This window comes from Hirsutella rhossiliensis, assembly GCF_020360975.1.
Source record: "Hirsutella rhossiliensis strain HR02 chromosome Unknown scaffold00001, whole genome shotgun sequence".
Lineage (NCBI taxonomy): Eukaryota > Fungi > Ascomycota > Sordariomycetes > Hypocreales > Ophiocordycipitaceae > Hirsutella > Hirsutella rhossiliensis.
Window position 1 is genome coordinate 3,739,469 of NW_025408667.1, and position 26,170 is coordinate 3,765,638.

The 26,170-nt window shown below is 55.5% G+C and overlaps 8 protein-coding genes and 2 non-coding genes across 10 annotated transcripts; 2 read left to right on the plus strand and 8 right to left on the minus strand.

Moving 5' to 3' along the window:
- Positions 1-97: 97 nt before the first annotated feature.
- On the minus strand, positions 98-298 carry HRG_00454 (nucleolar RNA-binding protein, nop10p family domain-containing protein; the record flags this gene model as incomplete). Its single annotated transcript, XM_044858925.1, has 1 exon — positions 98-298. One exon carries the CDS (start codon positions 296-298, stop codon positions 98-100), a length of 201 nt encoding a protein of 66 aa, XP_044725325.1.
- Positions 299-1,144: 846 nt separating this feature from the next.
- Positions 1,145-2,741, minus strand: HRG_00455 (adenosylmethionine decarboxylase domain-containing protein; the record flags this gene model as incomplete). Its single annotated transcript, XM_044858926.1, has 3 exons — positions 1,145-1,265; positions 1,329-2,565; positions 2,627-2,741. The coding sequence occupies 3 exons, from the start codon at positions 2,739-2,741 to the stop codon at positions 1,145-1,147; spliced, it is 1,473 nt and encodes a 490-aa protein (XP_044725326.1).
- Positions 2,742-4,259: 1,518 nt separating this feature from the next.
- On the minus strand, positions 4,260-5,230 carry HRG_00456 (NUBPL iron-transfer p-loop NTPase domain-containing protein; the record flags this gene model as incomplete). The annotated part of the gene is made up of 2 exons (XM_044858927.1): positions 4,260-5,141; positions 5,198-5,230. The coding sequence occupies 2 exons, from the start codon at positions 5,228-5,230 to the stop codon at positions 4,260-4,262; spliced, it is 915 nt and encodes a 304-aa protein (XP_044725327.1).
- A 626-nt stretch (positions 5,231-5,856) lies between these two features.
- On the minus strand, positions 5,857-6,884 carry HRG_00457 (uncharacterized protein; the record flags this gene model as incomplete). The annotated part of the gene is made up of 4 exons (XM_044858928.1): positions 5,857-6,133; positions 6,194-6,337; positions 6,397-6,669; positions 6,733-6,884. 4 exons carry the CDS (start codon positions 6,882-6,884, stop codon positions 5,857-5,859), a joined length of 846 nt encoding a protein of 281 aa, XP_044725328.1.
- Positions 6,885-11,816: 4,932 nt separating this feature from the next.
- On the minus strand, positions 11,817-13,553 carry HRG_00458 (FAD binding domain-containing protein; the record flags this gene model as incomplete). The annotated part of the gene is made up of 6 exons (XM_044858929.1): positions 11,817-11,879; positions 12,038-12,490; positions 12,537-12,904; positions 12,951-13,219; positions 13,267-13,379; positions 13,431-13,553. The coding sequence occupies 6 exons, from the start codon at positions 13,551-13,553 to the stop codon at positions 11,817-11,819; spliced, it is 1,389 nt and encodes a 462-aa protein (XP_044725329.1).
- Positions 13,554-15,679: 2,126 nt separating this feature from the next.
- On the minus strand, positions 15,680-17,470 carry HRG_00459 (heterokaryon incompatibility protein (HET) domain-containing protein; the record flags this gene model as incomplete). The annotated part of the gene is made up of 1 exon (XM_044858930.1): positions 15,680-17,470. The coding sequence occupies one exon, from the start codon at positions 17,468-17,470 to the stop codon at positions 15,680-15,682; it is 1,791 nt and encodes a 596-aa protein (XP_044725330.1).
- Positions 17,471-18,036: 566 nt separating this feature from the next.
- Positions 18,037-18,583, plus strand: HRG_00460 (LITAF-like zinc ribbon domain-containing protein; the record flags this gene model as incomplete). Its single annotated transcript, XM_044858931.1, has 4 exons — positions 18,037-18,113; positions 18,170-18,343; positions 18,422-18,483; positions 18,543-18,583. The coding sequence occupies 4 exons, from the start codon at positions 18,037-18,039 to the stop codon at positions 18,581-18,583; spliced, it is 354 nt and encodes a 117-aa protein (XP_044725331.1).
- Positions 18,584-23,159: 4,576 nt separating this feature from the next.
- On the minus strand, positions 23,160-23,231 carry HRG_12048. Its single transcript has one exon. It is a non-coding gene; the product is annotated as a tRNA-Asp (tRNA).
- A 596-nt stretch (positions 23,232-23,827) lies between these two features.
- HRG_00461 (ribonuclease-III-like domain-containing protein) lies at positions 23,828-24,701 on the plus strand (the record flags this gene model as incomplete). The annotated part of the gene is made up of 3 exons (XM_044858932.1): positions 23,828-24,215; positions 24,270-24,499; positions 24,555-24,701. 3 exons carry the CDS (start codon positions 23,828-23,830, stop codon positions 24,699-24,701), a joined length of 765 nt encoding a protein of 254 aa, XP_044725332.1.
- Positions 24,702-25,541: 840 nt separating this feature from the next.
- HRG_12047 lies at positions 25,542-25,631 on the minus strand. Its single transcript has one exon. It is a non-coding gene; the product is annotated as a tRNA-Ser (tRNA).
- Between the last annotated feature and the right edge of the window lie 539 nt (positions 25,632-26,170).

Consider the following 26,170-nt stretch of genomic DNA (forward strand, 5'->3'; position numbering starts at 1 on the left):
TCCAGTGCAACTCTTTCCAAGCTGCCCTCGTCCTAGAAACCCCCCTCCCAGCCTGGGAGCGTAAACCTGCAATGCAATCCGTAACCACCGCAGTCCTCTACTGCGCGGCCTCGCCCTCGTCCTTTTGCTGCGTCAACAGCAGGCCGAAGCGGCGCTTGAGCGTAACGCGCTGCCGCGACCACTTGTCGTCGGGCGAGAAGCGCGCCGGGTGCGCAGACTTCGTCACCTGCCCGTGGGCCACCTTCTTGAGCGTGTAGAGGCGGTTGCCCTGCGCGTCGAGCGTGTACATGAGATGCATCCTGGCGTTTTTCCTTGCTGTCTGTCTACTTTTTCGTAGTCGGTTTGTTCGTCAATCGAGCTCCTTGGGTCCGAGGTGACCAGCAGGAGGGAGATAGGCTTGGTCGTCAGGCTGGGATGCAAAAGGTCCCTTGGGGGGGGGAAACGGTCTTCCGATGGGAGGGAGAATAATGAGACCTGTTTCAAAATGGAAATGGTTCGCTGGTCCGATCCAATTCTCCGGAAAAGGCTGCGTCGCCAGCGACAAAATTTTGCGCCGGTGGAAAGGCGCCCGCCATCACGTGCGCCAGGGCCCTTTATCGATCCTTTATCGATAACCCCACCCGAGCCTCACCGACCGCGAGCCTCACCGAAACCAGGCAAAGCGCCACGAGCCACTTGATGAGTGAGAATCGACTGCTTCCTGCTACTTCAGCGAGTGATTCGGCCGACCATCAAGTCATTTTTCATCATGTAAGAGAAGGCATGCCATGCTGGGTGCGAGGCGAGTCTTTAGCCCCGTGCCAACTCTCCATGATCCATCACCGAGGGCCTCCCTCAACAACTATCCACAGACTCACCTCGTCATCTAATTACCTCGGCGTCACTCAACAAAGCAAGATATCGTGGAACCAATCTGCGTCCCGCAATCTGCTTGTACGATCGGCACAACAGGCCGACGGACTAGGACGGCGGACTACAGGCAAGGTAAAGACTGTGTTTTGCAACCACTAACCAGACAGAGTAACCAGGCATAATACAACGTCCGTGGTCTGCTAAAATTTCCAGAAAGAGTGAAAATGGCGAGGATACCCTCCCCTTGCGTCTGACCACTCAACAAACAAAGCGATCGTACCGTGCCATGTCCCTACATGACCTCGCCCACCCTCGCAGCCTTGTCGCCGAACCAGTCCTCGCGCTCGTAGAACCGAAACACCAAATCGTAGTCCTCAAAGTCGTGGACGATGCGGTCGATGCGTCGGTAGCCCCTGACAGGGTCAACGAGCCTTTGCATGGCCAGGTTCTTGAAGTTTTCGTCCCCCATGCCATACGGATTGGCGCTGCGGCCCTTGGTCTCGAAGAGGGTCACGCTGAAGCGGCCGGGGCGGAAGATGCTGACGACATGCTCAATGATTTCCGCCGTCGTCTTCCCGTTCTGCCGGCCCGGCACGTTCGTCTCAAACGAGGCAAACGAGAAGCCCGGCTCCGGAGTGACGTGCACCGTAAAGTAGTGCGTCGAGTTGTGCTGGTCTACGTGGTCCGATGGGGGCGCGGGGATGACGCCGTTGGCCGAGAAGCCGCACGGACTAAAGAGATAGGCGTCCACGCGAGCGTCGGGGTAGACCGAGGTCGGGTATACCTGAGACAAGCCGCAGCTCTCCGAGACCACGGTGCCCAGCGCGTGGCCTTCGGTGGTCATCTCTTCGGTTGCATCGAGCTTCTTGGCCGACAGCCAGTCTCCGCTTTGGTTGTCAAAAACGTCCACCTCCTCGATTGGAGTGGACAGGCCATTAAGACTGACGGCGGCCTGGCGGCGGGCCTCTTGAGCCTCAGCAGCAAGCTTGTCGGTCGCGACCGCACTCGCATTGGACAAGAAGAACTGCTTGGCATTCTCGGGGTCGAGGTCCGTCATGAGGATCTCCAGAGTCTCGTCATTGTGGTGGGCTCCCGGAGAGTTTGCTCCTGAGCCGCCGGCGGACATGGACTCGGGAGTCGGGTGCCCGTTGACAGCTTGCAAATCGGGGGTGAGGGGAGGCGTGAGAGTCTTGTTTGGCGACGTGATGTAGAGATACCAGTGATCGCCGTTCATTTTGCCCACCATGTAGGCACTGCCGCCCCCCTCAATCATTTCGTCGAGATACTTGACCTCCTGCTTCCAGCTGCGGTGAGGACCGCGCTGCTTGTCGGGAAAGAGAAAGTTCTTGCGGCTGTAAAAGACGCGGTAAGGAATGGCGGCAGCTCGCACATGGTCGACCGAAGCGGCATTGCGAAAGGGGAAGCCGGCATTGGCGGCGGCAATGTGCAGCAGGCGCTGAAGGCCGAGAAGCAGAGTCGTGGTGCCGCACGTCTTGAGGATGAGCTTGTGGGGGAAGACGAACATGCTGGACTCGGAGAGCAGGTAGGCGTCGACAGCCTCGGATTCCAGCACCGAGAGAATCTTGCAGTTGACCATGTCGAGCATCCCAACCCAGGTCTCGGCCGCGACGCCCTTCAAGCCGTTGGGGGCGGCAGACGAAGGCAGCGCGGCGGCGCTGGGGGCGAACCATACTTCGAGCAGCTTCTCGGGCCCTGGGGGATTGTCAGAATGAATAGTGAAGCGGCCACGGGGCTGTTTAAATATGTGACGAACCTTCAAAGGCATTGCTCGAGTCCAAGTCGGCGGCCACATCGTGATTGATGGTCAGGTGTGGAGTTCCTTCAGAAGGAGAAAAGGTGTAGTCATTGGGGACCGAAAGGTTGACCATGCTGCTTCCTTTCGCCGTGGGCGGGTAGCAAGGGAATGGCCCGACGAGGGTTCGCTCGGGGTGCGGCTTGTTGAAGGCTGTCTCGTCTCCCTCGCCCGCTTGGCAGAGTCCGCGGAGCACTAGCTGCCACTCAAACAGACCTTGCGGCGCCTGCTTGAGCGGGTAGGCCCACAGGAAGGGAACGACGCGTCGAGGCTGGCGGAGCCAGCAGCAATGCGTCGTGTGCGAGTGCGCGGACCAACGTCGCGTAGAGGGACGTTATGGGGGTCGGAAGCGGAGGGAGTGGAGGAAGAGCTTCCGGGACAGAATGATGATGGGCCTGTGGCAGTCCGATACCCGTGGTCAAGTACCGGATCCAGCAGACAATAGCTATCTGCTCGACGAGGTCGCGTCAGGATGGGAGGCTCGCGTGCGCCAGAGGGATGCTATCGGGGCCTGGAAGAGGAAGTCAGTATCCGCGGTAACACGACATGACGGGCGCGTCCGAAGCGTACTTTGAGGGGCGGGAGAAGAGGAAGCGTAGAGGATCCGTCAATTGCATGAAAGGCCAGGACCTGACGAGCTCTGGACAGGAACCGGAATGGCGGCTAGCGTCGAGAGACGGCCGCAAGGTTTTGTGCCGAGGGCAGCAGTTTGGGGTGCGGCAATGCTATAGGCACATGGAGAGAACGAGGGCGACGTCGATGGAGCTGTGGTTGAGGGAGCTCTGGTCCTGGGTGGTTCTGAAGCTGTGCGCCGAGGCAAGTCGTGGAGCAGGCGAAGAGTTTTTTTTTGCCCTTGCAAGCCTTCAGGGGGGCCCCGCGCCAACTGCAGGCTCTCGATTGGTGGTGACGTAGGGGAAGCTCGATTGACTCAACGTTCCACTGTGCAGCGCGAGTTTACCAGCGTCGGACGGCAGAGGACGGCAGAGGTGTGTAGGGGTTGAACAGGGCATTGACTGTGCGAATGATGATTTGTTCATCAATTGCGTTTTGCCCCGAGACGAATCAATCGTGCCGCACGAGAAGAAGGCCAAAGAGCGCCGCAATCGAGCGGCGTCTTAGACTCGGAGCCGGCCTTTGGGCACTGTCGGCAGGCGTCGGGCCCTGATCAATTAGTCATTGGGCCTGGTGACTGGAGCGCCGCAAACGAGCACCTGCAGCATCAAAGGCACAATCGCGATCATCTCGGGTCTCATTTGACCGACCAAGCATTTTCGCCCTGCTGCTACATCGAGTCTAGACCTGTGTGACGTGCAAGACTCTGCGCCGCCATGTCATCTATCCGCCCGCGCAACCATGTCGCGTCCGCATGCTTTGCGCCAGTCCCTTGGCCGACGCCGTGGCTGCCGTCGTGCAAAACATTGACGATTGTGCCGGTCATAGAAGTCTCGAGTGGTTCATGCTGATCGCCGCGGCAACTATCCGTGCTTGGTGCAAGGGTCTTGCATGGATCCGTACCACGAGAGAATGCACGGGCGCGTCCAAACCACACCGCCCATCTCCGGCCTCGCAGAGGCGGCCAACCAACCGTGAAAATTCACGTCACCGCCGGCTCCGCCACGGCGTTTCCCAGCTTGGCCGCCAGGTCCCTGAACACGTACGACAGGGCGCAGTCTGTGTACTTGTCGACGAGGGCACCGTCGTCGCCCCCTGGTCGTCCCGGGTCTCGGCCCCCGGACATGTCGTGGCCGTCTATCATCGTGCCCTCCGGGTACTGCGGCCTCCGCCCCTCCTCCAGCAGCGCGATGAACTGCGCGTCCATGGGCACGGAGCCCAGAAACGGCACTTTGAACTCGTCGGCCATGGACCGTCCGCCGCCCGAGCCGAAAATGTCTGTGCACTCGGAGCAGTGCGGGCAGACGAAGCCGCTCATGTTCTCGACGACGCCCAGCACGCGGATGCCCGTCTTGAGGCAAAAGTTGAGCTCCTTGCGCACGTCCGACGTGGAAACGGCCTGCGGCGTTGTGACGACAACGGCCCCCGACACCTGATGCGGCCGGGCTTCGGCCTGCAGCGTCTCGGCCAGCGAGATGTGCTCGTCGCTCGTCCCCGGCGGCGTGTCAATGAGTAGGTAGTCCGTCTCGTCCCAGAGCACGTCGCGGAGGAACTGCCGTATCATGGCCGTCTTCTTGGGACCCCTCCAGACGACGGCATCGCCCCTCCGGGCAAGCAGGAAGCCAAGACTCATGGCATGCAAGCCCCCGATGCCCTTGGCGGGGTCGGCCTCGTGGACGAGCACCGGTGCCCAGCCCCCGGGGACTTGGGTGACCTTGGCCGACTCGATGGACAGCATGCGCGGGATCGACGGGCCAGTCAGGTCGACGTCGAGGATGCCGACCGAGTGACCGGCGAGGGAGAGGGAGAGGGCGAGCTGCGTCGTGACCGACGACTTGCCGACGCCGCCCTTGCCGGACAGCACCTGCGTCTCGCGTCAGCCAAGAGCGATTCCGAGCCTGTCTGCTTTGCGCCGCGTACCAGCACGATGTGCTTGACCTTGTCCAGCCCCATGGCGAAACGGTCTGCGGAGAAAGGTTGGCTGCGTCGAGGGAGGCAAGTTGGAGGCAACGCTGTCAGACATGCAGACACGGGCTGCCAGAAGTCATGAGGTGTAGCCGCACCATGGCACCGGCAAAGCGCGCAAATGCGATGCGATGCGCGCCAACCGTCGACTCGGCGATGGCGATTAGCAAGCAACTCGGGTGGATTCTGATGTGCGGAGAATTCATTGGTAGGTACTCCGTAGCTTGGCTGCCTGAGGTAAGCAAGCCGTGCTGCGTACCGTAGGTAGGCACGTGGAGACCCATGTACTATGTACCCTGTCTCTCTCTGTGTCTCTATTCAGACGTCCGCCTGGCTCCTGGTAAAACGCTGCAAAATTCCCCGCGTCATGTCTCCCCTTTTCGTCATCCTAGACCTTGTCTGATCAAAACCTGCTCCACGTCTTTCCATGATGCGCCGGCCCCGTACCGAGGGCTAATGAAAACAAAGACAAAATGCAAGACTCGCTCGAAACACCAAATGACGCGTGCGACGAAGCGTCCAAGAGCCCAAGGCCCGCTCTTCCATCCACGTCCTTTGCTTGCTTGCGCGAGGACGGCGACTTTTTACCACGCTCAGCGTCAGCTCCTGCTCCATCATCGCTCTGTTAGGTCGCTCCGGGCTTCCTTGCTTGGTCCTGGCGACTCCGGGTCCGGCGCAAACGTGATGACGCCCTTGCGATACGCCATAATCGGCCGGTCATCGTCGCTGTATCCGAGAATGTCTCCTTGGTGACGCATCGACTTGGGCAGGGGCCTAAGAAATCGCACAATGGGGCCTCCGTCAACGGTCGACCCGATGAACTCGACTTGCAGCTTGTTGTACGTGTCTTCGCCCGACGAGTCCATGTCGCGCGCCGTTTCCATCGTGTCTCTGGAGACGCCAGTGTCAGCTCCTCCGATGCGTCAAGTGGCTGGCTTCAGGGTCACTCACTCTTTCCTCATCGATGGACCACTTCCATTCAAGCCCGACGACCTGCGTCGCATTTTCTTGATCCTCGTCCTTGTGCAGTCATGGAAGAGATGAAGCACTCCGGCAATCACGAGAACCGGCGTTCCCAGGGCAAGCGCCCATGGACTATTGTTGCGGGCGTCAGTATCAGGTTGTAGTCTTGCGGCCTGCTTGCAATGGCTTACGGGTGTTTGCTGTCCCACAAAGAATGCAGCAGGGCGAGGATGATGCCCACCATGGCGATCAAGGACCCAATCTGAATCATGGTCCAGGTCGACCAGTAGAGCGACATGAGGTCCTCGCCATCGCAGAACTGGAGCGCCAGGAGCGCAAACGCCTCCATGACGACGACGACTGTTGACACTGCAACGCAACCGGCGCAGAGAAGGATATATGTCCGCAATGTCCTCGCCCGTTTTTCACTCTGTAGAGAAACCCGTTCCAAGACTTGCTGTCCTCTGCGCGCAGGGCCATGTCAGCATCGATGGCAACTCAACACGGCGGACGGGGACACTACATACTTTGTGTATATCCACGAAGCAAGGAACAGGATGATGAGGTTTGTTCCAAACATAGCCCAGTATATGCTCTTGAACTGCCACCGCTCCAGGCTCGACGCAAATTGTGCATACTGACGACATAGTTCCGGGTCGGGTTCGAAGTGGCCTACCATGGCGACGAGACAGGCTCGGATCTCGACGTCGGAGTGCTTTTGGTGAAACAAGCTGTCCGTGGTCCAGGCTCGAGTCGATCAACGAGTGTCGTGTCGAGGTGTGAGATGCTTCCAGACTCAACTTGAGCAACCAGTCCTGCCCCGGATACATATACCTTTGGGCTAGTGCAACACGGGGTCCGGGGTCAGTTCCGTTTGGCCGGGGCACAATAGCTCTACCGGTGAGTGAAAGTCCAAGGTGGATACGGGCAAGCGCGGCACCATAGGGATGACACGCAATCGCAAAGGCCCATTGTGCTACCCAAACCCTTACTGAGCGCCGGCTGCATGTTGGGGCTGAGACAAGATTGGCAACGGGGCAGGGGTCAAACAGCAGTGCAAAGAAAGCAGGGCTTGGCAATGAGCCGCGAACGGCGTTACAGGGAGACGAGATGCCAGAGTTTACGTCAACGGCAAGCGAGATTGGCCCGCGAAGGACAGCAGCCGGATCGGGGAAGCGGCAGCAAGGGAGCGCGGACAAGCCACACGAGTAGCCGCCCTTGAGCCGGAAACCGACTAGGGTTCGGGCCAACGGCCCACATGCCGCCGCCGGACATTTGGGGGCCAAGGGCCAGAAAACAGTCCGGGACCTTGTTGAGATTGAGGAGCCGGTAGTTGGTCCTGTTGTTAGTTGCAGCCAAGCCCAAATGGGGCAAACTGGGCTACTAGCCAACCGCGCCAAGGTCTCGTTCCGTGCCCATGGGGAAAGGGGGGGGGGTGTCGGGATAGATAGACCCCCTCCTCTCTCAGGGCAAATAAACCGTTTGCTTTTACTTTCTGCCAAGCCAGCGTCCAAACTTGGCTGTGTATCGGTTACTTGAAACTCCAAGCTGACTGGTGTCACCGGAGGGATTATGAATCAAGAGACTGGTGTCATGCAAGACAACAACTTGTCATCAAAATCAAACAAACATCAAGTGCTCGCATGGACCGAGGACAAGGTCCCTGAACACCCGGAGGGACCGCCGCAACAGGTTGGCACTTGGCACCGTCATGGCGCCCCGGGTCAGCACAGTTCCTGCTTGGCGTCTAAAGCCACCCTAGGGCTGATGCCAAGAGCGCCGGAGCAGGGGGTCGAGACTTGCGACAGCGGCGGCGATGCGTCGACGAGGATCGACCAATGTCGGTGCCACGATTAAAAGGCTGTGCAGGGCTCGCTTGGCCTCGTGACTTGCACCGACAGGAAAGCCTGCATGCCAGATATTGAAGCTGGTGGTGCCCAAAGGACAGCTCCCACCACGGGACACTGCATCAGAGACTGGCCAGGGGGACGAGAAACAGGCCGTTATGCTTAATTTAAGGTTGTGCCTTGATCGGAGACAGTCTGGCCGCCGACGGTCTGGATCATGGCGCAGGATAGTGAGTACAGTACGCGATGCAACGCTCGCTGCCCAGGTTGCCGGTTCTAACGACCATATTCCGGATGTGTTAGCCTCGTGTTTGCAACGTGGGCTTTGCTGTCAGGTCCTTTGACCAAGCACAGCCCGGTGGAGGGAGGTGAGACACGACCCTAGACTCCGCCACGGCGTGCGCCATGCTACACCACATCTGATTACCGTTACCAGGTTCCGAGATAACGGATGGCTTTGCAGCTACGCCACCATCACGGAAGCGGGCTCTTGACGGCGGCGGGCCGATAAGACCGAAGAAGAAACAGCACCGTGGCGTCCCCTGCCCTGCCACGCATCTGCCAGGCGCCTGTTTGGGTCCTATCCGGTGCGATGAGATGAGGTGACACCGGGCTGGTGACGGCTTTGTTGCTGCCATTGCTTTATCCATTCGTCCCATATTTTTCTTCTTTTATTGGCCGCTTTCTGCAAACGAACAGTGAGCGTCATGGGCGACTACCTTCGAAGTTTACTCCATGTCAGTCAACTACTTACACGCACGCTCTCGTTCACTAAACGACATCCAGACGCTTTCGACGCCGGGGGCTGACAACTCGACGTTGCACTGCGTGGGTCGCGTCAGCACCCTCGTTTCTTTTTATCTTTATTTTTCCTTCTATTTCTTGCTCAGCCGTCTCTCCTGTACTGCGTATACCCTGTCGGTTCCCTGAAACCACAAGGTGATAAGGGATTAAGGTTAGCAAATCAGGCAGAGAATAGGCACCAGGGCGAGCCGCGTGGTCATTGACTCCCGACCCCCCTGCCCCTGTCACCGCCCTCCCTCGGACAGAGTCGGGGAGCCACGCCCATCAGCCCCGTTGCCCATGTTTAACAAGCTTGCAACCCCCCCACGTCCTCTCCCGCCGCTACCGGCTTGAGATTCGCTCATGACAGCCGTTGACGGTCCAAAGTATCCCACGACACCCGCCCTTTGCCCCTTTACTTCTAGCTCGTTGAGCTTTCCTGGGGAACCTTTCCTCCCTCCCTCCACTCGTCGCTGCCTTGGCGACATGGTGCCGGCCCCCAACGACGCCCCGCGATGTCCCTGTCGCCGGTGAGCGTCGTCCAACGTGCTGCCTACCCTAGCGTGCGTGCAGCCAGGACATAGCCCGGCCGCCCGTCAACGTCAGCACGGCGCGCGCCTGCACCCGGCCTCCGGCGCGGTGCGGCCGGATGAACAGGGGGGGCGGTACTTATACAACCCCCCGCGGCCGGTGAGATGACTGTTGGGCAGTACCAGGCCGCTGGGAAGCGTGGGGGAGAGGATCCGTGACCAACAGGCTCGTCTCCATCTGAATTTCCCGAGGCTGCTGGCGGCGCCGGGGCCAGAAACGTCCCACCCCCCAGCTCTTCTCTAGTCGGTAGATGATGGCCATTGGCTCTACCGAGTCCGGCTTTGACAAATGTGACGAAGCCCACCAGGGGTTGTGGCACCCCCGCGCCCTCAATATCGAGCCGGGAACGCCTCTTTGCCTCGTTCCGCACCTTCCGGATCGACTCATAATGCTGTCTTTTGTAACATTTGCCGTCAGCCGTCATCACGATCACCCCGATGGACCCTGCCAGATAAGCGTGACGTGCGGCAATGCGTAGACTTCACGACAAGGGTCTGATGTAACGCTTGGTATCGGGCATAGCAGGAAAATGTCAAGCTCTGGATGATATGCACGTGTAATGTTTTCATTCGCTCTCGGACAGCGTGTTGAGTGAGGATAAGGCATGTATTTTGCTGGAGGAGCTTTACTGCAACTGGAGTCATCGGAAGCGCTCGAGGCGCAGTATTGCTAACGTGGTGCACGACAGTATCCCGTACAATGGGACCAATTGGACCAGAAGCAGTGTACCAGGGCTGTGCTCCTCCCACCTTGATTCAGGTCGTGGTTGCTCCCACCTTGATCCAGGTCGTGGTGGCATGGAGATAACCCTTGCATGTGCTGGTCCGGGGGACTCGCGCATCCTGGGGCGCTGGTCACATTCATTTCATACCGTATTGATGTCTGGCTATCATTGGATTCTTTGTTCCGGAAACAGTCTGGGATCGACAGTGGTTGCCTTTTCCTTAGGCATATTCATTCAGTTCTCCAGAATGGAGTGATCACAACATCAAGCCTGGCGATGGCATGGCTCAGCATGCATCCAACGCTCCCTTCTTCTAAGTTCTTTTGCCTCGACCATGTAGTCTCATGGCTAGGTGCCCCAAAAAAAGCTAGACGATCGAAGCTCTGACGAGCTGTTCCGGTCTATATCTCAGACAAAGCATGTGAATACACGCAGTGACTCTTTGCCTCATGATACGTGGCCCGAGCCGCGTAGCAGGCAGCTTGTTTGTCGTGTCCTGGAGACTAGAATACCCGCAAAAAGGACGAGATAAACCTTTCGGGAGCCCGGTGCCATTAAATACGACAGCTCATGCCTTATGCGTCGAACCATATGGCTAAATAGATACGCAGCATAATATCGCCGCACTTCCATAAACGCAGGTGACTCTTCTTAAGGGTTGCCCAGTCATTACAAGGCAGAGCTCTTGTCACCCGATGGAATTCAGCACCTTCGAGCTATGAAGTTCTTAAAAGTCACGGACATTCGGGTGGATCCTTGCCTGAAGCAACAAACAAGCCATTCATGAAGTGCGCTGAAGCCCACATGTATGGCTTGGTGGGACGCTCGTAGGAACACGGTTCTCATGTTGAAGCTTCGATAACCCCGAAACACTTGGCCAATTTGAAGGGTCAAAATATTAAAATATCGTAAATCTAATTATGCCCTCAAAACCTATAATCCCAGTACATATAGCGGCGATCAGACAGACTCTGTGCCGATTTATGCATCCCTACGGTAGCTTTTTTGTTTCAACAATCTCCCATAGATATATGCCATCTCCAATTACGTCGAGCCAGAATTCATACATGAACCCAATTGCCGCAGCTTGGGATCGGGGAACTCGCATAATGGGTGGAAATAGAAATTATAAAACCATTTACAAAAAACATATGATGCGAATATCCATATGAAGGAAGGCAGGCAGCTGGCTCTGCACTTCGAAAATAGTGTCGAGCATGGCTTGTAGTAGAGCCAACGCACTTAGTTCTCCGGAGATGAAGTTCTATGATTGATGCGTGGAGGAAAGTTCTATGATTGATGCGTGGCGGAAAGTTCAATGATATAATCTAATCCGTTGTTGTCAGTTCGCTACCGCTTTTATCACACAAGTGGCCCAGACAGTATGGATGACCGACAACGATCGGGCTTTCACAAGGAACTTTACAACACATTTGCGATGGACGGCATGGTGCAGCACGCAAGGATGAGGACGGCGGGGGCCGCATAAGTGATAGACAGAGCTGGGAATTCGATATTATACGGCTGACGCCATCTAGCGTTGGGGAGGCTTGTACATACTCCGGAACCCGTTGCTTCGTCACCCTGGTTCCTTCGCCAATGTGGCTACGTGGGACCATCGGCCGGGGCAAATCCAGTACTGCGGGATATCGATTGTATTGCCGATTTACCAAGGCTGGTCTTCGTGCAGACTACGTTCCGCGGCATCCACATAAACAAAAGTCGTAACCTGGCAAGACATGGCTGTCTGGTGGTTGGTATTGCCTTGCCTGTAAAGCACGGCGCCGCGAGGGCCAAGATAGGCGTCGGATGCAAGATGTAAGACTACCCAGTTTGAAGCTAATAATTCTTGGCAAATGGCAAAGTGATATATCTGCGCAGTCATACCCAATCCGATGCCCACGACATAAACAAAGCCCCCATGCAGGCGAGAAACAGGATACGACGTCTGCCTACCAACCATCCCAGACTCTTGGCCAGGGTCCATCCGGCATGCTGCAGTTTCGCTCGTGCCGGGAGGTCCACAAACTCGAGCCGTTCTGCCCCCTTGAGGATTGCAGCTGAAGACCCACTAGGGATGTCATGCAAGGCAGGGAAGATGTATCTAGCAAAGAGGCGCTTCACCATGCCGTCGCCGGCCTGCAGGCGGGCGAGGAACTCCGACCGCCTGCAGGCATTTTTTGTACTGGCGAGTCGGCTCGCGATAAGAGGTCGCACTATGTCTTCCATTGCTCGGGTTTCGGCCATGCCCTTGCCGAGATCCCCCTTCCACAATGCATTGGCCAAGGCCGAAGCATCTTCAATGGCCATGTTGGCACCCTGGCCAAAGTTGGGCGCCATCTGGCTTTGTCAGTCATTGATACTCCGAAAGCAACACGGCACTTACCTTGCGTACTGCATCCCCGATGCACATCAAGCGACCAAAATGCCACGTCTTGAAGTATCCTTCTTCTAGTGGTGTCATTGCGAATATGTCACAGCTGATCCATACATCTCCAAAGGTCAAGGTCGAGTCGATCTTCTTGGTCTTTAGGCTCTCACAGATTTCGCGGGCATCCTGAGTGTCGAATTTCGGCCTATCGCCATAACAGTATCGTTCTATCTTAAGAATAACGAACCAAAAGACTTTGGTATTCCTGCCGCTGAACACATGGATCGTAACACCATGGTCGAGTAGACTTAACTGGACCCCGTCCTGCACGCCGGGAACTCCAGACGAGATTCCGTATACGCAAGCGTATTCGATCCTCAGAGCTGACAGAATTAGCCTCCTTCCGCGGCGCCCGATACGTAACCTTACCAGACTTTTCGCTATCCGCAATAGCCCCGGGCTTGGCCTGATTGGCCTGATTCCAGATCTCTGCTCGAACAATGCTGTGGACTCCATCGGCCCCCACAACCAAGTGTCCCGAGTATTCCCTATCGGCAGTTCTGGCAACGACGTGGGACCCTAGATCCTCAATGGATAAAACCGTCTGGCCGGTGTGGACTCGATCCTTATAAACGAGCTTGTTATAGAGGATTTCGAGGAACTTCTGGCGTTCGAGGAATGATAGCGGATATCCAAGACTGGGTTCCAATTTAGCCTTAAAGCACCGGGGGCGTCTTATACTTACTGATCCCTAATTATGGACGGGTATGTAGTTCGGAAGAAGTAGCCATCCGGGAAGCATATTCGTGCAAGTTCTAGAGGTTCAATCACCCTTTCAACAGAATCAAAAATGCCGAGCTGGTCGAGAATAACAGCCCCGTTTGGGAAGATGCCTATCGACGCTCCGACCTGAGGGCATATGTCGTCGCTCTGCTCAAGAATCTCGTATGAAATTTCCAGTCTTTCCAGACAATTGGCGAGCGTAAGCCCTGCTACAGAGCCCCCAATGATCAAGACTTTGAAATTTTCCATTGGGCCTGGGATGATCGTGTGACAAGACAAATGGGACCTAATGGACCGAATTGTGTCAAGCCCAACGCAGTAAAGGACTATTTAAATAGCCAGCATTGATGGGCAATGACATGCAGCGTTGTGCCGCTTGGCCAATAAGCCAGGAAATGGGATCGTGTCCGTATGTGTATGTGCCTCCACCTTTTGGTTGGATCTAGACTTCGGTGCGTTTGAGGTCAATTGCCATTACGACCTGGGCCGGGCTGGAGGCAGCCGAAGTGGGAGACCTTCGCCAGCAGCCATGTGACAATCACGAGCGCTTACCTCTGGTGCTTGCCACGTGTATGTTAGATGTCCGCTGAGGCGGCATGTTGCAGGGGGCGAAGTTGCAGCCATTACGTCGAGTTGCGTGACACGGGCCATAGCTGCTGCCGCTTTTGTTTAGCCTCTCTGAGTGTCATAAATCATTCTGCGGATCATGAGTGTCACTCCACCAATGCATGGGCCCGGGATTGTCTGGACCAAGCCTGGCTATTCAGTTGCAAGGCGACGCTGAAGGCTGGACGAGTCTAGGTGCAGCCTTCGACATGGCCTCCGCTGCTCGCAAGAGCGGTTGCGAGGGACGACATTTTTTTAAACAGTATTAGTCGAGCTATACAAAGAGCGAGTGAGGGAGTCCTGGAAGAGCCCGTTACTTCTCTACTCGTCCCACATTGATCACGCAATACCTCCAGTCCTTGCTCCTGAAATGGCTGGAAAAATTCGCGCCGGCCAAAGTAGCGTCGGCTTTGAGAACCCATATAAAGCGACTTAATTTTGCCTTCGTTGCCTTTGATCCTGTTGTGCCAGTCACCAAAAGTGGAGGCCATCTCCACATGGGTGACTGGTACAAATGGCCTAAGTAGGCACCATATCTCAATAGATCCAGGTGACCCCAGTATATCTATGAAGGCATACTTCAATCCCACGGCCATGGAACTTGCGAATGGAATATCTTCGACGGATATAACTTGGAATGTCCTTCGCAAGCTAACACCTTCCTTCGATACGACCTGACTCGATGTATTCAAGCGGTAAGTCCCTGGTTTTGGATTCGTTTGATTCACCTAATGGTGCCTACTTCCCTCCATTGATAAATTTGTCACACGGCGTGCATGATCCTCTTCAATTGTCCTCGTAGGAATCGACTGCGTCGACAAGGCGAGTCTCTCGGACACGAGTTATTTTTATTTTTATGCATATAACAACCCGTTTAATACGGTACGCGATTACATGACCCTAGGCGGCCGTCTCCAAGATAAAAACACGCTCAAAGGCTTGTCGATATTACGGCACGTCTGGCACCTTCTGCTCCAAAAGCCCGAACCCATCAAGGACGACTACGACAAGTCCATTAACAGCGGCTCTTCCCACAAATTATTGTTTCAGCTTAGAAGTAAGGCCTAGCAAGCAGGCCCCTAAAGTCATAACCTACCTACCGACTCAGAACTACAGGCGAAGCGACGCGGAGACGCTGGAAAACTACGAGTAAGTCTTCCGGAAATGCGGCTATAAGTAGGGGGAGGAAGGGAGGTATTAAAGGCTTTCGAGAGTGGCTTGTACGTTTGTCCCTCCCTACGTAGATGACTTGATAGCTGCGCTGACGTTCATCTCTAGTGGGCCGGTGAATTACCACCGCGAGAGGGCTGTCCATTGCGACACATCTTTCCAGTACTCCGGGGAAAAGGGAATCTATCAGACACTCTATTTTAGCTCGTCTCTCGGAGAAGAATAGCTTGAGAGCTCATTTATCGAATCGAGTGGCAGCTTTTATATATGAAGTAGAACGTATATATAGGACTATATAAGCCTTTTTCAATAACCTCTGGAATATAGCCTCTCCTTTTTAGTCTTTTATGTTCTACTTATAACCCACATGTCTATGCCCTATTAGGCAAGCCGTAGAGCCGTAGTTACAGTATCTATGTGATTTTATAGGAGGACATTTATACGCTATTAACGGGCGGTCTAAAAGACATGCGTGCTTACGAGCGTGCACGAAACTCGTTTCTGATAAATCAAACATGTGCATTTTCGCATCCAATGAGGCGCTTAGAGGGCACTTCAACATACAAACGGACCTTTCAAGCACCAAAACCCGGGTCTAGTCATTGCGGCACTTTGCCAGGGATCAATCTCTTCCAGATCATAGATTTCTTCGTCTTGGGCTTCTGGTCAGCCCTCTGGGACGCCTCGTTCAATTTTCCCCTCCCAATCGCCGCGTCGCATACATTCGCCATCGCTTGCACCGCATCCTCGACTCTACTTGAGCTCGCCGTCTTCTCCACGGATACATCCGTAAGGACGAATTTGGTCGCGTTGACGACGACCGTGTCCACGTGGACGCCCACCCTGTGGTATTTCAGCTGCAGCTCGCGGCCAGCGGGCGTGGGGCGGAAATTGTTCTGCAGAGCATCGAACTCGAGGTCTGCGGTCTCCTCCTCGGGGCCGCCGGAGTACGGAGCCTGGAGCTCCATGGCATGGAACCCGACTCGGAGCCCGTCGATGGAGCCAAGCATGACGAGCAGCCGCTCCCCGTCGTCGTTGCGCGTGAAGAGCAAGACACCAGCGAGCTGGCCTATGCCTTTCCGATCCCTAAAGGCTGCAGGCTTCGGCGGAGGAATCCACTCCCTCACAATCGCTCTGCTACTCAATATGACGGGGATCGGGTACCGCTGCTGCCCCGTGTCCACGATGACCCTGTCCAGTTTGTATACCGAGGGCGCCGGCCCTCTACGCAGCTGCAGAACGTGCTCCGGAAACACGCCCTCGCTGTCGGCGATGCCGCTGAAGTTTTGCCTCACGTAAACGGTCTGGCGCTCCCCGCGCTCAAGCACCTTGGCAAACTGGCTGACTCGGACTCGGGCGAACTGCTGATCGCCGTGAGAGATCTTCTTGAGATAGATGGCGAGGAAAGAGCTGTCTTCGTAGTCGGGGGGCGCCGGGCAGTCGAGTGCGGCGACGAAGATGCTATCAGAGTCCTCCTCGCGGCGCGTCATGGGTAGATCGATGCACAGGCCGCGGTTTGTGAGTTGGTACGGCGGCCGGGGCTCCCAGTCCTGATAGGGGAACACCGAGTTGGAGTAGGCAAAGTTGAGAGGGGACTTGGCGAGGAGCCCGTGATAGGCGTCGACGGAGGCGTCGACGTCTACCCATGCGAGGAGTGACTGGTCGTCCGACTGCTTCATGATCTCTTCTTGTAGTCGCAGGAACGCCCGCTGGCCTTCGCCATACAGCATGGGCATGTTGACTCCAAACACTCCCATGAGGCAATAGGCGACGTCCTCGGGTCGAGTGGTGCGCCGGTGCGCCGCCCACGACATTCTCCTGGCGACGCTCGCCGACTCGAGCGCCCTCGCACCCGTCAGGATCCCCTCGTCTATCCCGGTAATGACGGACAGCGGGCGACTCAGGGCCGCCTTCTCGCCAATCTTGATCCAGTCCTGGGAAAAGAAGACAAGGTCCACGGGGGCCAGCAGCTCCTGCAGCGTCCAGCCTCTGGTGAACCACCTGCAGCGGGCGAACTCGCCATCCGTCTTGCTGGTGTCGGCCGCGGCGGAGACGCCGGAGAGGTAGGTGTAGCAGACGTCCGAGTTCTTGTACCACGCGTACATGGAGTTGATGGCCTCGGAGAGCTCGGCGCTGCTGCTCTTGTCGATGCAGCACGAGTCGATCCAGATCCAGTCGAGGCCATCCTTGACGGCCTGGGTGCAGGTGTATCTGACTTTGTCGAAGGAGCTCTTACGAGTCGCCGTGCCGTCGACGAAGTTTGCCCAGATGACTTCGTCGTCGCCCCAGGTGTGGGAGAGAATGGCGTATGGCTTAATATCATCGGGTGAGAAGTCCTTGAAGACGAGACCAGACGGCTCGTCCAACGTTGCGGCTCTAATCAGCCTCATCGCGACTCGATTTCACTGCGTCGAGGGTTTATCGACCCCGGCGGAACGCTGTATCCGGTGCATGTGCCGCAACGAGCCCTCGCGATGCTGCAGTTATTTGAAGGGGTCTAGTCGGCAGGCTGTTTTTGACAGCCTGCACGGCTGGCTGGAGCGCTTCTTTGGTCCATTGAGCTTGCCTAGCTATTGATAAAGCCTGGTTGGCTCAGAGGATTGATATTGGGGGCCGGAAGTGGCGGTGGCTGGCTCGTGTTGCCTTGCGATCGACTTGGTGCTCGGAGGCCCCAGCAAAATACAAAACCAATAATACAATGCGCCTCGGTCGAGGCCAAAGACGCACATGGTCTCGACTCTTTAAGGTCGCCGCCGAGCCTTGTCTCACTCACCACGCCTCCACAAGTACAGTCCAGCCCAAAGACCAAGACAAGAACGACAAAACCTCGCGAGGAGTCGGAACGGTTTCGCATCTCGGTCCTTGAAATTACTCTTTTTGACAATTGAAATCCCAAGGCCGCTTCATCAACGCCTCGCACCGGTGTACTCGTGACGCCAGTCAGGAATCAGCATCAATGGCGACTACAATCCAGGATGCATCCATCGGCCCTGCGCCTGCCAAAGAGATGCCAGCCAACTTGTTCCAGACCGAGTCAGTCTCTTCTCTTTCTCGCAGCACCATCCATTTTAGTGCTAACGAGTTTACAGGCAGACGGGTCAGATTGGCAGCGGCCAGGCCATGCCAACCATCAACCCATTGCCAAATCCCCAGACCGTGACTCCGCTGCACTTACTCAACGGAGCGCCGCAGTGGATCGACTGCCCCTTCTGCCAGCGGAGAACACAGACGAGTGTTGAAAAGATGGGCACGGGGATGCAAACGTGAGTAACAAGAAGCTTTGCGACTTGCGGAAGACCATTCACACATGTCCCAGAAAGCTAACGTTAAAGACCCAACAGACTGGCTGCCGTCTTGTGTTGCATCTTTTGCATATGCCTGACATGTGTTCCATGTTTGGCTGGTTGGTGTGAGAACGTTGAGCATAGATGCTCTAACTGCAACAATATGGTGGCGCTTCAGCCGCACGACGGCCCAATGCAGACTTTTGGGCCGCAGTCTAAGCAGAGCCAGGTGGCTTCTCAGTACCCTGCAGCCCGGCCGGTGCCCTGTTCCTCCAAAGTAGAGCGGTCGTAACGTCTAAGGCCACGGCGGCTGGACATGAATGCACAAATGCTGGGTCTCCAGAGGTACCGCACAGCGTTGGCAAGGAGGAGAATATACTCTAGAGCATCTTTATCGTTGACAATTAACTTGCTCTTGCTTATTCCAAAGTAGAGTGTCACGGGCCGGTCAGGGGGCGGAGCGACCGAGTCCCGCAGCATCTAGGCCCGGGCCGCCGGGTGATACCCGCCAACTGCCAGCCACTAAAGGCGAGGAAGCATGGCCATTCTCGGGGTGCTGGAAGGGAGCTGGACCGACATGGCATTCTGGAGTTCCGGAATCGGCGAGTGTGCGCGTCCATCTGCCGCCCAACGCCTTTCTGTAAGACCAACAGCCCTGATCCAGTTTCCTCTCCATTGAGGTGGTGCCAGTCCACTCTTTCTCCTTTCACTGGTCCCCCCTTTCTCCCTCTTTCTTTTCTAATTAGAAACAGAGCGAACCGCCAACTGCCGCAGCAGATTATGCATGCAGGCTTGGGGGCTGAGCGCCAGGGGAAAATGGTTTGCGCGACTACTGCGAGTGGCTTGCTTACACGGCCCCGTTGCGCCCCCCGTTGCACAGCGAGGCGGCACAGGGGATAGAATTCGATTTCGGCCCGTTTCGTTGGTGGATGACGGAGCCGCTGATGTTTTGCTTTCCTTGAACAGTCAAAGTCAGCCGATATATGAGCTTCTACCTCAAAGACAGCACTATCACTAGTTCCACCAGTTTTTGCTTTCCTCGCCATCACAATCCATTCATCATACATAAACCGAGAGTTGATTCGCTGCCCGACTCGCTGGGATCTTTTGTTCTGACCTGTCCGCTAGCCATTCACTCGCCCGTCCGAAAAGGGGCTGACAGGCCTTCCCGCACACAATATCTACTCGGGAAAGTAACCGCCAGCTTCTACTGGGGCCCTTCGCTTGGCGCTGTCTGCCAGCCCGGCAAATCGATTTTACGGCAGCGATGCCCTCTAGCTCGAAGCTACCTGCCACCGCGTCCTCTGTTTTACCTCTACCGTAAACGCCGATCCCAACATCTCGATGAACAAATCCGCTCTTCGTACTAAATGCAACGTGAAGTTCACAAGAAAACTGTCACCTCCAAAAAATATAACCTATACGAGTTGCGATATAATTTACGACGCAGTTCATTAGGGTATTTTAAATCGTCAAGCGTTTCGTTGAGCATGAATCGGAGATACACGTGTCGCTCAGCGATTGTCCTCCTCATGCACCTTATACGGCCGTGTCTTCCTTGTCGGGCCTTTCATCCCCTCCGTCCTCCCTTGAAGCAGTGACGCATGAACTCCCATGGATTCTGCGGGTTCGTGAGAATTTGGGGAGTGCCAACCACACAGTGGGCGAAGTCGTGCTGTGCCTTGAGCGAGCCGAACTTCTCCTTATTAAAGCAGTGCTTCACAAACTGGAAAGGGTCCTCCGGGTGAGTGAAAATTTGAGGAGTGCCAACGATACAATGAGCCAAGTCGTGTTTTCTCTTCAGACCGTCGATGCTGCCCTCGGCTGCTGGCAAGGCGAGACCAGTGCCGACAAGGCCAGCAAGGGCAAGAAAGGAGAGAGGCTTCATTGTATGGCGGTAGAAAGCCGTGCTTTAGCGGGACAGAGAAAAACCACGGCGAAGAACTAGGGTGTTAATATGCACGGATGAGATGAGGCAGTTACCTTTTTATATAGTAGCATTAGCGCCTATCTCTGGCTCAAACAAGGCCCGAGGCTAAACAGCAGGCTTTGAATATAAGCAAACCTTTTATGTAATACCGAGTCGTGGCTGGCAAGTTAAATCCCAAGACATTTACAAGGGCAAGATCGCGCCACGCTGTTTTACTAGGATCAACAGCTAAGTAGGCCGGCGCGCGCTCAAAGCGGCTCTCAGTTTCTGCCAGACGAGGAATGCCCTTCTGCTGATGGATGACGTGGGCAGGTTTACTGCGTTACGTCATGCGAGTTGATGCTGGAGCCTGTTCTTATTCGCTCATCGACAGTTTTCCTGCGGAGGCTCGAGTACTACCAAGACCTCATGCTTGTAATAGCCGACCGAATCACATCGATCGACGACGCTTTCAAGTCGATAATGGACTTGATTCTTTAATGTGTCGATCTCGACTTCGAGGTATGAAAGGAAGTTTGGGACAACACTTTCAATAATCATCCAGATGACACGGTCGAAAGTAGACAAGAATGAGCTGGGCGGAAGAGAGATCAAAAGCCTGGTCGAGGCGGCCAATGTTCGGGACTGCGATGGAGAGAAGCTTACCAGGGAACCTCACCGGATCGTGCGCCAAATTCAGAGGCGGCTAGGTAACTTTGCATGAGGAATGTAACCGATCTGCTAGTGTAGAGGTTGCCTCTGCGCAGTGAAGCTAGGGGGGACGGATTGCAGACGACCTTGACACCTTGTCACCGAGACTCATTGTGCGCCAGGGCCCATCAGCCGAGTGCTGCGGCCAGCTGACTTTCGCTGTCCACATGAAGGTTCCTCGACGAGATGGAGCGAAGTGGGCTTGGGAGCAAATCCGAAACTGACTGTAGCTTCCTAGCTAGTTCCTTATCGCTTTCTCGTGATTTGCGAATATCTCCTGAGTCTGCGAGGCCAAGAGTAAATCGAACCGCTTGGAGTGGTCGAACATGGGTTTGCGTGGCGACCTGGAAGAAGTCTGCGACAGACTCTGAGTAGTCAAGGATGATGGATCAGTCGAGCAGACTAAACACAATGTACACAAGGTCGTGTAGATCAGAGCAATATCTTTTGCTAAATGCTTCAAGTTCCCTTGCAGATATTTCCTCCTCATGTGAGTGACCCTACGCTTTGCGCGAAACCCGACTTCTCTAAGGACGGGAAAAGGGGCCAGGGACAGTGCTGTAAGTGCAAGAAAACCCGACGATCGCTCAAGCACCAGGCTTTCCAGGCTCAGCAGAAAAAGCTGCACTTGAGTGGTCCTTTTGTCGCGGGTGGCGCAGACCGCACAGCTGAATCTGCGTGGTTCTCCTGGGGTCACCCCGAACATGCGAAAGGTTTCCATAGAGCAGGTTTTCCGTGAGTGCATGACGCGCGTGTTACTTCGTAGTGAATAGGGGACTCATTTTCATCGGACAGAAGGGGGGAAAGTCGAATATAGGTGCCGCATGGCATGATGGTCAGACAGAGCTCGTAAGCGCACATGGTGTCTGCGGCGAGATACTGGGCCGGAAAATGCCATGTCTAGTAACTCACAGAGATGCTTCAGGTCATCCGCAGCCGCACTTGCGCCTGCTCTCGAAGTCGACATGTTGAATCAAATCCTCCTCATCGCAGGTCCGGACTTGTAAACTCGATTCATTCTGGCCACGAGAGCGGATGCTACATACACTGGGATTCCTGAATAACCGCTTCCAGCGACTACCACCAAGCATATGCTGCACATGGCGCAAAAACGGCTCAGCTTGATGGTGGTTGGTGACGTAGTTTTCCATAATCTTCATCCAGTCTTATAATTGGCGAATGCAAGGCAGTTGAGTACAGGCAACTTGCTTTATTAAGGCGCCCGTCTTCGGGATCAATGCTGCCCCGCAGCTCGCGAAGAAGTGCGCAAGTCTTGCTTTAATGTTGCATCACCAGAGTGAGCGGCAGGCTTGACGCGCCCTATACAGTCTGAGCAATTTTGAAAAGAGACTACAAAACGGCAAGAAGCAGCGCCACGCTCCTCATCCCTACGCGAAACGGTCTCGCCTTTATCCTTCCTCGGGGGATGAAAGCTGTCCGGCCAATACAAGTTCTCTTATGCCATCGGCGGTGTTCTTTTTTATGGAGGTGGTCCTTGAGGCGCACGACCAACAATCAGCGGGTGAGTGGCAGCCAGTCCACCAAGAGCAAGGTATGCTATTGAAGCCTTCACTTTAAGGCTCGATGGGGGCGCTCGTGTCGAGATTTAACGGATAAACAAGTATTGGACTTACGTGTCTGTCGATACTTTATACTTATTGACTTATGACCGGTTACTGCCTCGGGGCATTTCTGGGTTCACAGGCTCTGGAGCCGACACCTGCGCGAATCTCGCCTGTGCCATCCCCCGGCCGGTCTTTGTCAAAATAACACCATTGCAAAGTTTGAGACAGCTCACGTTTATTCTGGGTGATGGGTGATACGGTATGACGCTATGAGGCTAAAAGGTCGGGTTTCACCCCAAAGACATAAAATCCACCTCGGTCGCGCGAGCCATACTTAGAGCTCAACATGCCAATAAACACTACAAAATGCAGTCCGCATTTTGCTGGTTGTTCCACTGGTGATGCCGGGGGACATAGAGCTTCTGTGCTTTACTGCGATGCACTCATCAGCAAACGAGGCTTCAAGTCCTTTGGTTGTGGTATTTCACGACTCGATCAGGCAGGACACATTCTGAGCCCAGAGCAGAGGCTTACAAGGGCGGTGGCCCAATTCATTGGGCAAAAAGGATAGATATCCATGACACAGTCAAAAAGATGGCCGAAAGACGTGCTCTCCCGCCGGGAATTGAACCCGGGTCTCAAGCGTGACAAGCTTGCATACTGACCACTATACTACGGAAGATGGGAATGGCTGTTGGAGCCATCGTAGCGAGGTGGGTGGGCGGCGATGAGAGCGGAGGAAGCAAATCCACTCATGAGGGCTTGTTGGAAGGGCTGGAGGCGGTTGTGGAGTGTGGCCCGACAGGGATTGCGCGGCAGATCCTTGTCGTGGTTGGACTTTGCCGTAGCGAGTATGGAAACTGATGATGAATTTCCCTAGACACTAGAGTAGAAGCCGGTGTTTGGAAAGTGCTTCCTTGGCTCATGGACGAAGTAGACAGTTGACGACTCTGAGAACCTCTGTTTCTATTGTTGTTAGTCTTGGATTCAACGATTATACGAAGTACTTCGTACACTGTACAGTATGGATAGCGAAGCGGATGCATTCCCTTTTAGGATAGGCGTCGCGCGTGGGCGGCGCCCCACATAAACCGGCATGCCCCCCGGCCCTTTTTCAAGCCGCGGCGGCGCACGTGACCTGGAGGAAAATGATGAGCCTCTCTCCAGTTGAACCCATCGTCACTCCACGTCTCCAGCCTCGTCACCAGTCGCCCATCGCTGCTCGTACCCGCCCATCCGACTCCTCGCCTCGCGCGACGGCCGACCCTCTCCCTCACCATGGCGCTCCCGCCCTGCCGCGCCACCCTCGCAGCGGGCCGGCACGCGGCGCGAAACACTACGACGCTGTGTCTACGGTCTCTGTCCACAGCCGAATCTTCCTACAAGACGGCCAATACGATGCCCCAGGACGGCTCCGGCTCTGTCGGGCGGTGGAACCAAACGCCCCCCGCGATGAGGGCTCCGATGCGCATGAACTTTGCAAAGCACGAGCACAACCGGGTCTGGATCGTCAACAAGGACCCCAAGCGCCTCGACGACATGTACGATCGCCTGCTCGGGCCTGGTGGCTGCGAAATGTTGCCCGACGAGCTCAAGTGGCTGGCTGTCACCCATAAGAGCTTCGACTATGGCCGCCGCGGCTTCAACGACCGCCTCGCCCTCTTGGGTATGCTCCCCTTTGTGAGCCTTGCCCGACTCGAAGCTGACACAAACTGCCCAGGCCGGTTGACGCTCATCATGGAGGCGACAAAGGACATTGTCAGCAAGCCGCCGCTCGCCAAACAGACCGCCCCAGACGCGAATGCCAAACTGCCGACCCAGCAATCGCGACTGGACGCTGTCGACAATCTCTCCCATACGGGCCCCAAGGACCTAGCCAGCGTGGACAAGCTGTATAAGCTGGCCACCAAGATGGGAATCCTGAGCGTGATGCGGTGGAAGCCTCGCCTAGTACGTGCCGCCCCGCTGGTGCTCCCGCTGTGTTGCTCACATGTCTGTTTGACAGACCCAAGAACTGGAGCAATCCGGTGTCCAGACCGTCCTTGGCGGCGCCTTGCTGGCCATCATCGGCGCAGTAGTGTTGCAGCACGGATCTGTCGTGGCGTCCAAAATCGTGAGAGAGCGGATACTGGCCAGGCTAGCCAGATTATAACTGCGTAACTGGGCGGATGGAGAGGTTGCTCGTGTACCACGGCAGTGTACGATGTTTTTTTACTCTCTTCTTTCGATCAGGCGACTTCGAAGCAAATAAGGTCTAAGAATGGCGGGTCTACGGGAAGGGTCCAGGACGACGAGCCACTGGTGCCAAACGACACTACATTGGATGTCTTTAATAGAGCCAAGGACTCCGCGGAGTTCTCCAGCGACTCTGCAGCCACCCAGTTATCCGGGCCAGATGGTCGTGGAGCCGGTCGGCTTTCTGAATCTCGAGCACGCAGCGCACGTGGTAGGTGCGACGGCTGTGGAAGCCGGGCTGGAAAATTCCAGGGATAAGGGGCGTAGTGAAGCGCCCCAGTTGCCTGAGGACCAAAGGGCCGGAAAAGTCAAGTTTGTTGTCGTGTTAGTCCTGGAACATCTTGCGGGCGGGCTCACCCGAGATGTCAATGACAGGGTGCTTGCCCACTTAGAAGCTGAAGTGTCCCGTCTTGGGGCTCTTGATGGTGACTTGCCACCACCTTCTATATCCAGGATACTCCTGTCAGCAGGGGTACGAAGAGTCTTTAAACCCGATGTGTCCCCGGAAGGAGAGTTAGAGAGGGTATTCCCAGCTTACCAAGGTTTTGTGGAGAAGTTGAAGGTCCCAAGGAATGGAATGGTGTCAGGTACATATTCTGCTGCCTTCCTGTCTGAGCTCAGGCAGATACAAGCTACGTGAAAAGCAATGCTGGAAGTTGCTAGGCAGAGCAAAAAGCGAGCCTGATATGTGCCGCAAGATTAAAAAGAAATTCTTTCAGAATGAAAAAAGAAAGACTTCAGGAGAGAGTTGTTCTCTCGACAACGACAGGATTCGAACCTGTGCAACCGAAGTTACTACCTTTCACCAATTCGAGGGTAGCGCATTAGACCACTCTGCCACGTTGCCTTGCCTCACGGCTGCTAAGGGGCTGCTAAGGGGACGGCCGATTCAATCGAGGTCGTGTTTTTTTCTGGTTGGGGGGGGGGGGTGATCAAGTCCACCTTCAACGGTCAACCCCAATGGGAAGCTGGTAGTAATCATCTAAAATCAGAAAGGTGTACGCAGATTGGTCTTGAATTAATCGAGGGCAGCAGCGTTGAAATAGCCCTCAGATGTGAATCGTCAGACTCTACAGCCCAAAGCATATCAACCAGAGAGTCAATACCTTTGGGGTCCCATTTGATTTCTCAGTTCCGACAAAGGCCCGTAAAGTAGCTATAAGGGTGCCGTCAATGGTGAAGAAATACTTGGTGTCTCAAGCGGATTGTTGGTTGGGTTCATGCCCATTCTGGCTGGCTTGGGCAGCGCCTGCACCTGCACCGTTGCCGTCCTGCCAGCTGCCAATCGACCCATTTGCTGACTTGATATAATTCTGTATTGCACGTAGACCAAATCCATGATAGCATAGCTGCGGACAACATGGTTTAGTAATTCGCTATTTATCT